Genomic DNA, 15,936 nt, shown 5'->3' with positions numbered 1-15,936 from the left:
TTTGCGGCAGCTCCGACTCCGAGTGTGTGTGTGTGTGTGTGTGTGTGTGTGTGTGAGTGAGCCACTGCGCAGATACCGCCCCCTCACGTCGACACCGCGGTAGTACATGTTACAGTAAGGACCCTTTTTGCAGAGCTGAAAGATGCGTTCAGATTTTTCAGTGACAGTTCCGGGGACCCTAAGGTGCAAAACTACCAACGACTCTGCAGTCTGAAATGTGACAGTAAGCCCCAACTGGACACTGTGTTTTTGTTTGATAATTGCTTGTTTAATGATTTGTATTCTATAATCTTTGCATACAATATATTTCACATAAATCATTAATCCAAAAAGCAATTACAGGTAACTCAAGACTGAACAGTACATGAGTAGAGAACCACATCAGACCACAGGAGGTATTATCATAAAAAAATTTATTGAGTGTCTCAGAAATTAAGTTACATACATAATGTGGAAACTCGTGCTCTGTTTTTGTTGACCTCCCTACGGGTTATCATTAGTCCATTTTAGAGAACAACACGTTGGCATGAGACATACTCCCTGTGTGTCCTCCATTGTACTGATTGTGTGTTGAGTATTGCAGCAGGCTGATCTATAATTAATTCACAGTTTCGCTCAATAGTGCATCGGTTGAGAATCATTCCCTCAATCATACCTCAGAATCAGTCATAATTTAATAAGCGAACATGATAGATTAATGTGAGGACATACATGTGTTACACACCTGGCATGTCAAAATATGATTCATTAATAGTTTCAAGCCTGTGAAATACAAAGGAATTTACAGTGATGTGCCTCACTTAGACAAGTCATCTTAACAGAAATAAATGCATTTACCACTGAAATTTAAATTTGAATATCCATGCAGGAGGCACTTTGGCAAACCACTGAGAATATTTTGCTCAGATATAACAGATCAAAATGAATGGGGATGTTCATTTCTTGTTCACACAAGTGCTTTTTCCTCCACTTTGACAACAAATTCCCTAAACCTCAGGTCCAAGTATTTAAACACTGGATGATCAGTCAGGCAAGACTCAGTCAAGACTCTGGACGCGTCTATATGTTGTGACAGTATCCTAAATAAGAGCATGATCAAAGTGAGGTGTTGATGTGCCATTATTTCCATGTCATAAAAGACCCTGCCCCTGACTTCCCAGAATATTCTCCTTATTACTGAGGGAGAAGCTCTTACAAACAACGAAACAGGCAAATATTGTGTATGTTCCATATTATCCTGAATTATATTGGAACATCCCAGCTATCATTTGCAGGTTCGATAGGAACCTGGAAAAAAACATGGCCATTTAAGCCCCTGACATTTAGGCTCTCATTAGAACACACAGGCAGAAATTCTTCCTGCCTACTCTCTCTCTCTCTCTCTCTCTCTCTCTCTCTCTCTCACACACACACACTCACACACACACACACACACACATTAACTCACACAGCTCAGGAGGTTTATAAGATTAAGACTTCTCTGCTTCTCAGAGGACGTGAGGGAGACACGATGATATCATCCGAATCATCAGAATCGACTGCAGAGGCTCCTCCAGACTCAGCTGTGCAACGGAGCTCTGTCGGGTCTGCAGGAGATACACAGGTATACTTGTGATTACTAGCCTGGGCATCACCTTAATTAACTACATTGAACCTAAGGAGCCCTGAAAAGTAGACTTTTAAGTAGTCTGCAATTTACAATATGCATATTTCTACATTAATATTTAAGATTTTATAAAGATTTGTCTGGTTTCAGCATACTTCCCCTGCAGCAAACAGTGTCAGAAAATCAAATACGTTTTAACTCTAAATACAGATATATCAGCACATATAAAATAGGGGATGACTCCAAGATTTTATGTGCTTTTAACAGTAAAAACACAGTAAAACATATGTCCTCTCGCTTTCTAACCTGTTGTGGGTGTCATTCTGGAGGAATTAGTGCTATAGACAGGCCATGGGTCTTCTTCATCACCCCGCTTTGTCTTGTGGTTATGGAGGGACGCAGCACCTTACAAACAAAACGACACATAACCAGCCATTATGGCACAATTCAGACACATCCTCAAACATGTCTGTGTAGATGATGCAGCTGCAGACGCATATAAATATATGGAGCTTGCCACGTCATGCTTAAATCACATTACGCACATAATAACACATACCCTGCAAAGCAATGAATGGTCTTAACCAAAATGCAACACAACTACAGTTATGACAACCCCCTACTTCTCCTTGCAAAAAAACTACAAGATAAAATAACTTTTTCAGGAGCACAAGTGAAGATAGTGCAGTACAAAATCTTTCAGCAAAGCTCGCAGCGCATCAACAGAGGGGAAGTCTATAAACATGCAGGGGGAAACTGCTGACATCACTGCTCTGCTCTATGCACCCATCTGCTGTCAAACTATTAGAAAGTCAGGGAAATGAGGGTGAGGGGGGTTGATGGGGAAAGCAGTGGAGTCTGGTAGGGTCAATTAGGTCAGACTGAAGCTTAGGACAGAACTCCTGAGCAGTTGCAACTTTAAAGTTTTAGGGGGTCATGTGAGGCAACAACATTACTGGCCCACAGGGCTGCTGAGTGCCCTCACCAGTCTTTAATAAGAAGCTATCAGAGCTCTGCCTGGTGCAGAGGAGACAGGCACCCTGGAATTAGATCAGTGTGCCAGCGATATCCATAACTACTCATAAACGTGTCAGGGAAGACGTGATGTGCAATTCTGAGGTTGAGAGCAGGGTGATGTCATGGTGTTGCATACTCAACAAACATCAGGCCAGAACCATGAGTGACAGTCTTGAGTGGCTGTATTGATGCAGTGTTCCCTGTCAAAGTTACGTGCCCTTCCACATCTCCAACATCAAGAAGTCCCATATTATTAAACAAAGACAGTTGATCATGACTTTAAGGGGGAACTCACACATATATGGCACAGAGGCGTTAAATGCATTAACTGAACACAGAAGCTGTATGCTATAAACACAAAAACACAATTGTAACACTTTGTGTTTGAACTACATGATCATGGGATGGAGTAAGAATCATCAGAATCGACTGCAGAGGCTCCTCCAGATTCAGCTGTGCAGAGGAGCAGGATTTTTTTTTGTGGGTTGTGTACCATGTGTATGTACCATATTTGTTTGTTTTAGCGTTGTTCTGTGTGTTTGCTCATTCATACAATAAATACATTCTTAAATATAAATATTTTTTTGCCTTTATTTGAAAGCAGGGGAATGACATGCAGCATAGAGACCGGCCAGCCAGAAGCCGAACCAGGAACTTGCTGGTCACGGCACCTGTGCCCACATGGCATGCACCCTAACCACTCGGATATTGGGTTGCCTGATATACACTAAATATTTAATCACAGAAAGAAATGTGTGAACCTTACCTGTTCTGCTGGGTGTTGAGCGAGCTCTTCTTGGTACCAGTTTGGGCAAACTGTTTCCCATTGGAGAAGGCACAGAGAACCCTGAGCTAATGTGCAAACACACACACACACACAGTACTGCATTATGTTCTGTATGTTTAAATGTATTTGGGGTTTTTTTTATATATATATAAAATGAGTTACCTCTCTATTGCAGGACTACAGCGGGCCAGGTGTCCCCTGAAAGCAGACTGTACCATCGTCAAGGCAGCCACATCCATCTCTCCACCTACAGAAGAAGCTACATCACTGCGGTTTGTTGCTTCTACAGCCTGAAAAGTTTAGATGAGGACGAGATAGAGCAAAAGACAGAAACAAGCAGGAGCACAGGAGAAAAGGGAGGTTCAGTAGGTGAGACAGAGAGGGACAAACATGTGTGAGGAGACAGTGGGAGATAACAGTAAGCTCACAGAAAATGCCTTTAGAGCCATTTATTGGTTATTTAACTAAGCAGCTCTGACCATAATAATCACTTGTAGAACAGCCTCAGTCTTAGACAAGGGCATACATAACATCTCCAGTTTAGTCTGCACATCCTGTAATCTATTCTGGAGGGCTGAGAAATTTTAGTTCCAATTCTTCACTCTTAACACCACTTCAAAGAAATGCTAAAAATGTCCAACAAAATAGCACAAAGAAATGATAATTCTGTGGATACAAGAATGACATACTGGTGAAAGTCTGAAGAATAATTTAAATATACATAAATAACATTTTTCTTTATTAGTTCTTGAGATATTATTACTAAAAGAGACCCTGATGATTGAATGTGAGCATTCTAATGTGTAACAGGGTTTTTGCGGCTTTCCTGCTATGCAATGAGTGTGGAGGTGTTACTGTGTGTGTGTGTGTGTGTGTGTGTGTGTGTGTGTGGCTGAAACCTTATTTTGTGTGTCTTTCAGCAGGTCACTGAGCTGCGACTCTCTGAGGAGATGGCCTCTTAATGCTGACTGCAACATCACAATGTCCTTCAGATGGAATGTGGAGAAATGGAGATTGAAAGAAAAATCTGGGACAGAGTGTCTGGACATTTTTATATAATATTTCTCTCACACATAAATAACCGCTTTTACATAACTGTGGTGTGTTACATACCCTGTCTCTGTGCTCCCTCCAGTTTGTTTGGATGATCCTTGCTGCTTTCTCTCTTTCTTTATGTTGTCTTCTCTCACTCTTCTTCTTCTCTTCTTCTCTATCCAAATCCTCAACTCTTTCCCCTTCCGTCTCTCCAGTGTCCCTCTGCTCTCCCTCCTTCTGACCTGATCTGCTTGGACTGTCCTCATGGGCCCCGGCCGGTGTCGCAGAGGGAGAGGAGGGTTCAGCTTGTGCAGGTTTGAGTTTCTCGTCCTCCAGAGTTCGGATCCTCACCCACAACTGCTCCAACTCCTGTCTGAGTAACACACGCTTACATAAACAACACATAAACAGATGACCAAACACAACCAGCAGCCATAGTGGATGTCCTCTGACAGTTAGCAGTTAGTTAGCTGAGGCTTTCTTTGGTTTTGAGCTAATTATACAATTTATTCTCTGAGAGCTTTGCATGTGCATTTGATGAGATTTGATTTTAGGCGACTGCATGATGGCAGCAAGCACATATCATATGCTGAGACTGTTTAACCAATAAGTTATGGTTTTATGGGTCCAGACATGCACACCTAATAAGTTTAGTATTAGCCAGCATTAGCACTGGCTAGCAGCTGCATGTTGTCATTAATATCAGTTTGTTTGCTAACAGCCTGTGGACTTGTTAGTTAGCTAGTTTGTTTAGGTTAAAGAAACCGTACAAGTGACTTTTTCCAGCTGACCATACTTTAGTATGTAGAGCAAACTACATTTGTAAACAGTTCTTTATGATTTTTTTTTTATAATATAGATTGAACCATCACCCACATCTCTGCCACTGCCCCATCTCTTTCAGTCATCTCTGTTATATATTTAACCATTATTTACATAAAGACAATTCTCAGGTGGATCTCTATGATAATGCCAGGGACATTTTTGATGTAACTACAAAGCTTCTGTATGACAAACGCATCAGCTATGATCTCTACAATGGGCATAAGTAAAAATTCCCCGTTAAAACTACTGTTTCAAATGTAAATCAACAGTCCATCAATGGTTTAAGAAAGTTCTTGATAGAAAAACAGCAACATAACACTTAAAGATAATGAGCATATGGATGACTTTGATCATACAAACACACACAACCTCTCTGAACCTTACACATTTCATGCTCACAAATAGCAGAGATATAAAAATGTAAGTAAAACATACTTATGCTGCTGTCTCTCTTTGTCCCGTTCATTCATTTGTTCAGCCTTCCATCGTTCTGTTTCTTTCTCCAGTTCCTCCTTTTCTGTCCTCACCTGTCTCAATTCATCACTAAAAAACACAAACACAACGCAGATTTAGTCCCACAAACAAAACTAAGTAGCTTTCTGCTCATAGCCACTGTTAGTGATGTAATAACATGGTCCAGGCTCCTCATGGTCTATCAAACAATGTTAAACAATTTCCACACACTGATATGAATGAATGAATGCATTCATTCATTCATTTATTTATTTATCTAAGCGTCAAAAATCATTGAGGTTTCCCTGATTTGCAATGATGTCGAGATACACAAAATACACAATTCAAAAGAGGACAATAGCATTAGCACACTGAGGTGAAGTAGTCTGGTAAACCATGTTAAACCCTTTCCCTCCACTGGTATATTCTATAAATATGAATCAGAAAGATTTACAATGGTTTGAGAAGATGTATGTATTGTACATCATGTTGCTGCTCACTCACTCTTTACTTGACAGCATCTCTTGAAGCTCCACCTTCTCCTTCTCCAATTGGCTGAGGCGTTTTCTCAGGTCTGAATCTTCCTCCCCTCCTTCAGTGATCGTTCCCACGGAGACCACTGCCTCTGTTGCCATGGTAAACCTCAGAATTTCAGTGGGTGTGGCCTGGACCTCCTGATCCAATCGGCCGCTGCTCTTCGCTGACTGGGCGTGTCTTCTGCTGTCCTCCGGCCTCTGATAGGAGGACAGAGGAGTCAGGGTGTGATGGAGCTGTTATCTCTATGTGTTTACATTACTTGTTAGCTGAGATGCAAGTCACATATGGTTAAAACTAGTTACAGTTTCCTCTCACCTTCTCCACTTCCAGCAGCCTCCGCAACAGTCTCTGTTTACTCCACTCTCTGTAACCTAGAGAACACAGTCGCACACAGACAGACACATTTTTTCATCTGCATCACAGAACAAATGCAACACCACAATGGTGTTACATACTTTACTTCAGGGTTGAGAATTGATTAGGTCCGCATTTAAAGATTAGTTTTCATAGTGGATTAATCTGCCAATGATTATCTCCAGTAGTCAGTTTATTATTTCCATATTATGTCAGAAGAATTGTGGAAAGAGCCCATAACAATTCCACAAAGCCCATGTGGACAACTTGTAATTGCTTGTTTTGTCTGATCAACACAACAAATCCCAAAAATATTCAGTTTATTACTATGGAGGTCTATGAAAGGCAGCGAATACTCACATTTGTGAAGCCAAAACCATTGAATATTTGGATTTGTTTTTTTAAGAAATAACCTGATTATTACAATTGTTGTCGACTAATGTTCTATCACCCACCTAGTCAATTAATGGACAAATCATTTCAGCTCTACAACCAATAAGATTTTAATCAGATATGATTCCGTACCAACTCTATCTTAACAACACAGTTAACTACATAGAACTTTTATGGGTCCTTGAACACATCAAATAACCTAATATTTTCTACTTTTGTTAATTAATTATTTTATGTATGTATCTGTTTCCTAATATCTTATTTATTTTATAATTTATTCATTGATTTTAGGTTTTACTATATTTGCATTAATTCTATTATATATCTTATATTTCTCATCCACAAATATTAGTATATACTATGTTTTTACCAAGATAGTTATGCCCTCGTTAGTATTTCTGGTTGATATTAAGAGTTTGTGACCAATGTTACAAATGAATGAACAGATATTGTTTTGTATTCCCTGAATTCATGAGCTCATTTTTTATTTCTTCCTGATAAAGACGTTTTTCAGTAAATAAAAATTACTATAGTATATTCAATGTGTAAAACACATTTGAGTATATTCCTCTAAGTAAGATGATGTATGAACACTAACCCAAAAATTTCCCAAAATGTGTGGAGTTCACTTTTCAAAATGTCATAAAGTGACTCTAGCTTTCAAAATTGTTCACACATCACAAAATTGTAGGCACACAGCACAGCAAGTTTCCCCAGTGTTACCCTGACCTGACACACTCTGCACCTTACATTCTCACACAGAACAGAGCAGGGGAGGAAACACCGACAAAGCCAGAATGAACTGAGTCAAAGGTGTCACATTTAAAGGCAGAGCACCAAGAGTGAAGCTAGAAGCTGGTAAAAGGAATAAATAAAGTAAATGTCTTCAGTCTGGTTGGCTCTGCAAGCTCTGGGACTGACATGTCAGTGTGGTATTTTTGTGAGAAAAAAAAAAACCTTTGATTCCTCCAGCAGGACTGTCAGTGTTGAGTTCTTCTCTGAGTGTTGTGTTCTCCTGTTGAAGCTGCTTCAGGTTCTCAGACAAACGATGAACCATGGAGCTTAAAGCTTTCTGCTGCCTCTGGGAGCATTTGCTCTCTGCTCGACTGCTGCACACAGAAAGAGACAGAGGGAGGGCAAGATTTCATGAGAAAGACAGATTTAATAAACAGGCGGATGACAGTATTTACCAGCCACGACAGCATGGCTGGTATTGTTTTCACCTTGTTAGTTTGTGTGTGTGTGTGTGTGTGTGTGTCATGAGGCCAAAAGGCAGTTTTAGGTGCTTTGGCAGGTTTATATGTGTGTGTAAGCAGATTTTGTCACCATGATAATGTCACAACCGTGCAAGATACACTCACAAAACTTTACAGTTGTGTAGTTGAGATCAAAATGAAGACTGAGTTCAAAGTTGGGTGTGGTCCGACCCATGAGTACTTGGTGCTCATCTAATAATTTAGTAATGACTACCAAGTACTCGTCTGTCAGAATATTAACCATTTGAGAGCGTCGCAGCTGGTGTGATCCCACCACCCCATGACCTCTTGTTGTGACCTCTCAGTTCATTTCTACCTTCCTATGTTGATGAAGGAGGAGGAAAGTGACAGACCTTATAAATAACTTAAAAAAAACAAAAGTGTCAAATTTCACTTCAGTAAAAGTGGAGTATATATTATTCATACTGCAGATTTTAAAAGACACTCAGGTGTTATTTTTAGGACTTTTCCTTATTTGTTGACCGGTTGTTACAAAAAGTTAGTGTTGATACCAACAATAACTCAAAAACCTACAATCATATTCAAGTCACAACCAACCTCAACTATAGGGTTCCAGTGACCCTAAAACAATTGCACAGTAATCCTGTGGTTATTATAAGATAGAAGCCAATGCTGAAACCTTATACCAAACCACTGTCAGACCCATGCGAGGTGACCCATTTATTCAGGGTCCCTGTATCAGGCTGTAAGGAGCATTACTGTGAGCCGTTACAACTTCCCGTGACACAAAAGGTCCACTACACGATGCTTCAGCATGATCCTGGGGTTTTCAGTCATGTATACCTTTTCTCTGCAGCTTCTAGAAGCACCCTCAGTCTCTGGATCTGAAAGACGAGGCACACAAGCGCACACATTAGGTGAGGCTTCCTTTTCCACAGCTGAGCTCGCACAGTAAATGTGATGATAACATCAGCTTCCACAGCAGAAGCAGAAACACAGCGCGAGGACAAGGAACAACTCTTTCTACCAAACGCCATTTTCAGTGTTGTTGTTTCAGGTGTTCTGCTGTGGAAAATCTGTATGTGGTAACAAGCCAAAAGACTTTTTACTTCCACATTCTGGTGGAAGAAAATTACAAAACGCTGAACTTTGACGCTACCTCCTCAGAGTAGGTTTCTACTGTGATCTTCAGCTCCTCCAAGTTGGTAGTCCTCAGCTCACTTTGCAGTTTACTGGAGAATAAGAGGGAATAAAGTAAACATCGTGCTGCTTCACTAATGCACCAAGTGGGCTGATGTATAGACGGGCAGACGTTTTTACCTCAGGACATTTTCTTTCTCTCTACACTGCTGCTCCAACTTCAGGATTCTCTGCTTCAGTCCGTTGAGAACCTTGACAGACAGAGTCAGTTTTATGAGCCTGTTTAGGAAGCATCTCCAGTATCTGCACCAACCAACTAGACGTACTCACCACACTCCCTTCTTTTTTCTTATCCACCAAACTACGAGTGTAGTCAGATCCCTATACAGAAAGATCATACAGTTTTTAAAGTTTTAATGTTACTATAACAAAAATCTGAAGCAATTCAATGATCATACTTTAGAGGGATCCAACAGTTCTTCTATCTGTTTTTCTCTTTTAGCGTTGTCTTCCTCTAGGCGGCGTAGTTTTACTTTCATTTGCTGGTTGTCAGACTTCTGTGCCTGGAGACTCTGCAGAGAACAGCACCAGAGACGAATCACACATTAAGAAAGGCATAAAAGGACAGAGTAGATAAAAGAGTGCATATGCATATGAGGAAATCTATCTTCAAGGCCTTTATATTTTTGCAGAGCAATAAAGGTTTGAGTCAGCTACAGAACAAGCACGCTGGAACTGCAGTCAATGCCCTGCTCAAGGACATTTCAGCAGACTAGAGATGTACAGTGACGCTTGATGCTGAATTCTCCTGCAGAAGAAAAATCTCCCACTTCTGCTGACAACACCACCCTGATGCACAATGTGTTCTATCAGCATGTTTTTTTCTGAATACACTAAATGAGTTTTATAACTCAACTTTACCTTCTTGAGGCGAATAATCTCATCATACATGTCCTCCTTCTCTCTGTAGTCGCCTGTGCCGAGGGTGAAGCCTGCAACACGTAGGTCCAAACAGGGAAACAGAACACAGTCGCACAAAAACACGTCAAGTATATTCTCACGTTGCAGTTACGAAACAACTGATGGCCATTGGACCATGTCAATTTCTGCTACTTTGTCCCATCCTCAGTAAACTGCTCTGTTTGTCACAAAAAAAAACTGACCTTTAGCCTCACCACTGTCACACCTACACGTTCTCTCACCATTGGATGCAGAGTGAAGATGTTTGTGTTTCCTCATGCTCAAGGTCTGTTTGAGAATTTCTGGTGTGACGTCAAACTCGGATCTCAGCGTCTGGGAGAGATCTGGAGACGAAGAGAGGGTCTGTTTATCAATTTTTATGCTTCTGTGCAATTCCATTACTTTGTGTGTGTGTGTGTTTTTTAAACAGCTTTTCTAATAGATATTTACTTTTCTTTATTATTATTGTTGATCAATTAAAATGTATAACCTTTAATTGTTATCAGCTGTGTTTTTTATTTCTACTCTTATATACTGTATTTATAGACCTGGATGATGAGCTGTTGCATACAAGTGATAAATAAAGTTGTTTCGAAGTGAATAATGATATTCTACAACACACCTCAATGTTGCATCCCACTTGTGCATTCAACTCGTTTTGGGAACATTTTATAGCTTCACCGATCCGGTTTTTCTTTATAACAGTTCTTCAAATGACTGGTGTGTATAATGCAACTTTACAGAAGTGTATACCTCCTTGTTTTGGTTGTGCAGCCTGCAAATTCCAAGTTCCAACAGAAGGTACATGTTTTCAGCAAAAAAAAAAAAAAAAAAAACTACCTGTCCTGCTCTGTATAGCTGACAGACGAAATTAGTGACTAGCAAATCAACCCACTGGAGCATCTGGAAAGTTATAGACACAGATCTTTAATTTAGTAGTGAGTGGAAACCAAAACAGAACTGAAGGAAGACTTGAAACTGCACTGAAATTTCACAGGTGGACAAAAACACCACCCCGACTGGATGCTAATGTTACTCAGTGTCAGCTATTTGTTAACATGTCAACTTAACACAATCCAAAAAAATCAAGGCAAATGGAATATTTATATTAATAACTCTTGAGTAGTCGCTTATCATCAGACATCAGTCCTGGGCGGAGCACCTATAAAGTCAGCAAAGCAGTTATCAGCTGAACAAACAGTCTGAGTCTCTCATTTCTATCCATCTTTCTCTCCAGCAGCCACGCCTCCAGCCATCCCTCCTGAGGAGAGACACGGCTAAGGTTGTGTTTATATGGTGCCTACCATGGCCGTTGCTGAGGGATGTAAGACGAGCTGAGCCACTCTCTCCAGTAGTTTCCCCTCTGGCGTCCCCCAGGGACGCCCTCGGTAGTCTCCAGGCTGCCACTGCTGCTCTTCTGGGGTTCACACTCAGGCTGGAGAGGTATGGAGACCCTACATGTATACCAACCGTATATAAACAATCATGGAAATGGGAAAGGGGGTTCGTTATAAAATCTGCAAAAACTCCCCACAGAGCAGCTGAGCAGGTCTTACTTGGAGAAGGAGGAGGCTTCCCAGAAGATCTTTTCCTCCTCGTTTTCTGATAGAAGACAACAGCAAGGTGTTGAAGCAGAGGAAAAGTGTATTTAACTAAAATACTACGAACAGCCATGTACATTAACAGAAAGACAAAATTACAGACACATCACTGATCATGGGAGCAGATTTGTTTACCTTTTCCAGAATATCAGCAGAAAAAGAGAAGCCATCCTCAACCTAGGTCAGACAGAGGAGGGAGGCAAGTGAGTGACATGTTCATGTTTAGGACTACCCAGATGACTACACAGATAAAACAAACACAGGTGTGATGGTGTTAGAAATGAGAAGGAAACACTTTCTGCTCAGGGTCAAAGTCAGTTTTCTGTCTTCAGTCTGAGTCTTGACCTCACCAGCTCCTCGCAGTCCTCATCTGTTTGAACATCACTCGCCTCCACAGACATTTTCCCAGTTGCTCCAAACATCGCAGTAAAACAAACGTCACGTTAAGTCGGAAAACTTGACTTTCTCCGTGTGTAATCCTCTCATTTTTTTTTTTTCCCAAGTCGAGCAGCTCACTTCACGTTTCCCCTCTTGCTAGTAGTAGTAGTAAAAACAACACGGGGCAACAAAAGGGACGTTAGCTATGCTACAACTCGAAATTCGCGTCCACAACACTGCGGACCCTTCAGGTACCGAGCCGGTGATGAGGTGACAGGCACAGTTAACCATAGCTTCCCGAAATCCGTCAAAATGTTGTCCTCTTTCCGGGCAGACGTTACTGTTTTCACATCACTGTTGGAGATTGAGTCGTCTAGCAACCAGGCGGCCGTTAACGAGCCGCGACAAGCTGGCGACACAAAGTCAGAGCGGTACCGGAAACTGGGTGAGCATGCCTTCAAAATACAGCAATAAACCTGAACTAAACCAAACTAAACCATCGCAAGTTCGTATCAAGTAGCTTCATAGATTTAAATTTAATATGGTGTATTACCCAAATGTGCTTTGGACTTAAGTAAATATCGTTAAAATTTAAAGAACATGCCAACGCAATTTTCAATGACGTTTATTTTGAAAATTCAAGACAGTTGTACATCTGCAGCTTTGTTTACCTTTACAGAGCTCACAACTAAACCACAGCTCAGGGTTAAATGTTAATACTTTTTCTATCTCTCCTTCCTCCTCACTCATTTCCTTACGTTGCCCATTGGTGGAGAGGTGCTGAGAGGAGGGCATTAAAGTATTTTCTCCAATAACATGAGAGAAGCTGATGAGGAAAAGGGAAAGTAAAGGAGACTTTTAAGACTAATCCAATGCTCCCTGCTCAGTGCTTGTTAGCCTTGACCACATGGGACTCCTATATTAAAATATTTTAAATACAAACATAATATCATGCAACATATAGATGTATAATATAAATGATATATATCATCTTTACCAAATCGCAGACCATACGCTCACAGTAACTTTACAGTAACTTTTTTTTTTTTTTGCATAAATAAGAATACTAAATATATTCTGGAGCGTCTGATTTGTAATACTGAAATAGCACTAATAGTTTAGCAAAACTTTGGTGTGCAACCAAACTTCCAGCAGCAACCTGTCAGTCCAAGTATTTCGTCTTTACAGCTATGTTTTTTCTCTCTCTTCTTATTGGACATTCCCATGTGTCTCAGTTCTTGCTCCTCATTGTGCACTACCGTCTGTAAGCATTCAATTCTCATTCATTTCTCCTTCCAAAATCTTAATTCCCTTGGTCCTCTGCAACAGACAACAGCACTGTACAACTGATAGAATAAGTTCAAAGAATGGTTGAGAAAGGTTATATTTCTTTTACTCTGTCATGATTGTATTCACTATACTCACGAACCAGCCTCTAGTGGTAGAAAGATGTGGAAGGTCTGGATTACGGCATAAATTTGCTCATGTTCTGAATTCATGGATGAGGAGAAAAGGTGGTAAACCTCTACTATTCTCACATGTACACTGCCCACCACTCCTTTTGCATCGTTGCTCACACTGTCCTCCTCCCTGCAAACTCTGGAGAGAAGACGGTGACCTCTTGTTACTGTATCATATTCACACACACTGTTTATACAGGTGGTGGACCCCCAGATCCACACAGCCAGAGCAAATAAACCCGTTGCAGATCCGTTTTCTTACAAAAGAGTTAAACCAGTCCAATAAAATGTTGTTGTGAGCCCAGAAAAACCGAGACAACCCTCCAACCGTGAGTTAACAAACCAGCAGACCATATGCTGTAACTTGAGGCATTTCATTTACTCGACATGTAATTTAAAAAAGCATGCTATTTGACTGGGGGCTCTGCAGAACCCCAGTTTTACTCGTCTTGAACTTTAGAATAAAACCCATCACCTCTTTTGACCTTATCTGCGGAGATGCTGCGTATATAACATCAAACAAGAATGATTTCATCATATAACATAGCATAAAACAAAACTAAGTTATTATCATGTGCATCATAGTTGTTGTCTGACAGTCTAAAAGTCCACAGCTACTGGAGGATAGTCACCTTATCAGTGGTGTCAGTAAGCAAACCACACTCCAATCAACACTTGTGTCCCCAGTCATCACTGTAAAATCAACCAGCTCTTTTAATCATCACCAGGTTCATGATTTTGGTCATTTAAACACACTTTTTTTTTTTAATTTATAGGAATGTCGATGTAGAATCACATATAAATCCAATTCTAAACATTTTACAATTTATACATTTTTGCTATTTTAGCCCATTTGGTACAAATTAATTGCTTGTGACTGAATTGCTGAACATTTAACACAAGAAACACAATGAATTTGAGGCTACTTTTTACTGTTGTCACCTGCTGGTTTCTCTACATATTTCTATTGATTACCCACTGATTTAATGATATCATACAATAATATAACTCCAACAGTTAAAGTTATGTAAAACACTATTCAAATGCCCGTGTCCTTGAATAAAGTAAATAAACCATGACACCATAAATTTACATTGGAAGAGTACAAGTGTGAATATTATATAACATTAATTAGCTGCTGCAGTTTCGGGGTCACTGTGACACTGATACTCAGATATACCAGAGTCATTGGTAATGCTGTTAGTAACACCTGCGCTGTTCCTACTATGACAGGTGAAAATGTCTGCTGTGAACGAGGACTATGTTGTGTTGCAAACATCACACAAGTGAAATATGTGATCTTTAAACTACAACACAGATCTTTTCTGCAGCTTCCAAACAGTTATTGATATGTTTTTGGGAATAATTATTGATTAATAAATGTTTTATGATTGATTGCATCCAGATGAAATTCACCTTCTCTGTTTGAGCAGTTCCAAAAATATAGGCAGGCAGGCAGTAGGCAGCACCTAGTGAGCAGCTCCAGTCCTGATGACAGTGCTTTGCTCAAGAGCAGTAACAGGTTTTTAATATTACATCTACCTGTTGTTCTCTGAATGGCCACATGGGGGCGATGTAATCTGAGCTGAGCTGCATCCAGCATCAAGCAGTCAGGCCACACTTTTTCTAAATGACCCACCTTCAGATTCTCTTCCGAAACCTGGACGCAGCCCAGTCTTCATGTCCTTTAGACTCTCCAGGCAGAGGCCACACCCCCACCAGTCTTCATTCCACAGCACAGACCTTTTGCATTATTTGTCCACACTCAGTGTTTCCTTCTCTCAAATAGAGTAATGAGTGTTTGATTGTACATTTCTTCTACACTTTTCATTATCTCTCCATCCTTCATCCCAGTGTTTAATTCCCCATCACTTCACCTGCAAATTATAGGATTATAGGCACCTATATGTTTCATATCCTGCAGCTCTTCCATATTCTGTCTATACGCTGATCTATAAGACAACTACAAACACAGTCAGTTCATTGTTGGTGAAATCATTTTATGAACCGTTACTTACAGAGGCACCAGGCAGTTTACAATAATACAGTTACATTTCATAACAGCAGCAAGAGAGAAATGTTTCAAAAATTGTAACAACACACAAACAAAAAAATAATTCTAAATCAGTAAAATACACAGTTTGTTAAACTATCACCTCATATGTAAATCATG

The 15,936-nt window shown here is 40.3% G+C and overlaps 1 protein-coding gene and 1 long non-coding RNA gene across 3 annotated transcripts; one reads left to right on the top strand and one right to left on the bottom strand.

Moving 5' to 3' along the window:
- The first annotated feature begins 7 nt into the window (after positions 1-7).
- LOC139635862 (uncharacterized) lies at positions 8-4,567 on the top strand. 2 transcript variants are annotated; one of them, XR_011694301.1, is made up of 5 exons: positions 8-223; positions 1,492-1,603; positions 3,225-3,307; positions 3,586-3,779; positions 4,331-4,567. It is a non-coding gene; the product is annotated as an uncharacterized lncRNA (long non-coding RNA). The 2 variants fall into 2 exon arrangements; XR_011694302.1 differs by lacking the exon at positions 3,225-3,307 and having other exon boundaries at positions 4,331-4,565.
- Positions 154-12,725, bottom strand: iqce (IQ motif containing E). Its single transcript, XM_071503378.1, has 21 exons — positions 12,276-12,725; positions 12,061-12,102; positions 11,881-11,926; positions 11,629-11,778; positions 10,567-10,668; positions 10,286-10,356; positions 9,823-9,936; positions 9,695-9,745; positions 9,545-9,615; positions 9,384-9,456; positions 9,068-9,108; positions 7,965-8,116; positions 6,576-6,631; positions 6,228-6,457; positions 5,706-5,813; positions 4,524-4,818; positions 4,310-4,396; positions 3,573-3,700; positions 3,390-3,475; positions 1,913-2,011; positions 154-1,586 (listed from the first exon to the last, which is right to left on the bottom strand). The coding sequence occupies exons 1-21, from the start codon at positions 12,345-12,347 to the stop codon at positions 1,462-1,464; spliced, it is 2,199 nt and encodes a 732-aa protein (XP_071359479.1). The 5' UTR covers positions 12,348-12,725; the 3' UTR covers positions 154-1,461.
- Positions 12,726-15,936: the final 3,211 nt, after the last annotated feature.

The sequence above is a fragment of the Trachinotus anak genome, unplaced genomic scaffold, assembly GCF_046630095.1.
Source record: "Trachinotus anak isolate AG129_WGS33_773 ecotype Australia unplaced genomic scaffold, CSIRO_AGI_Tana_v1 ptg000019l, whole genome shotgun sequence".
Classification (NCBI taxonomy): Eukaryota; Metazoa; Chordata; class Actinopteri; order Carangiformes; family Carangidae; genus Trachinotus; species Trachinotus anak.
Note: the sequence above shows the minus strand (reverse complement) of the source record. Positions and strands in the feature narration are given on the sequence as shown.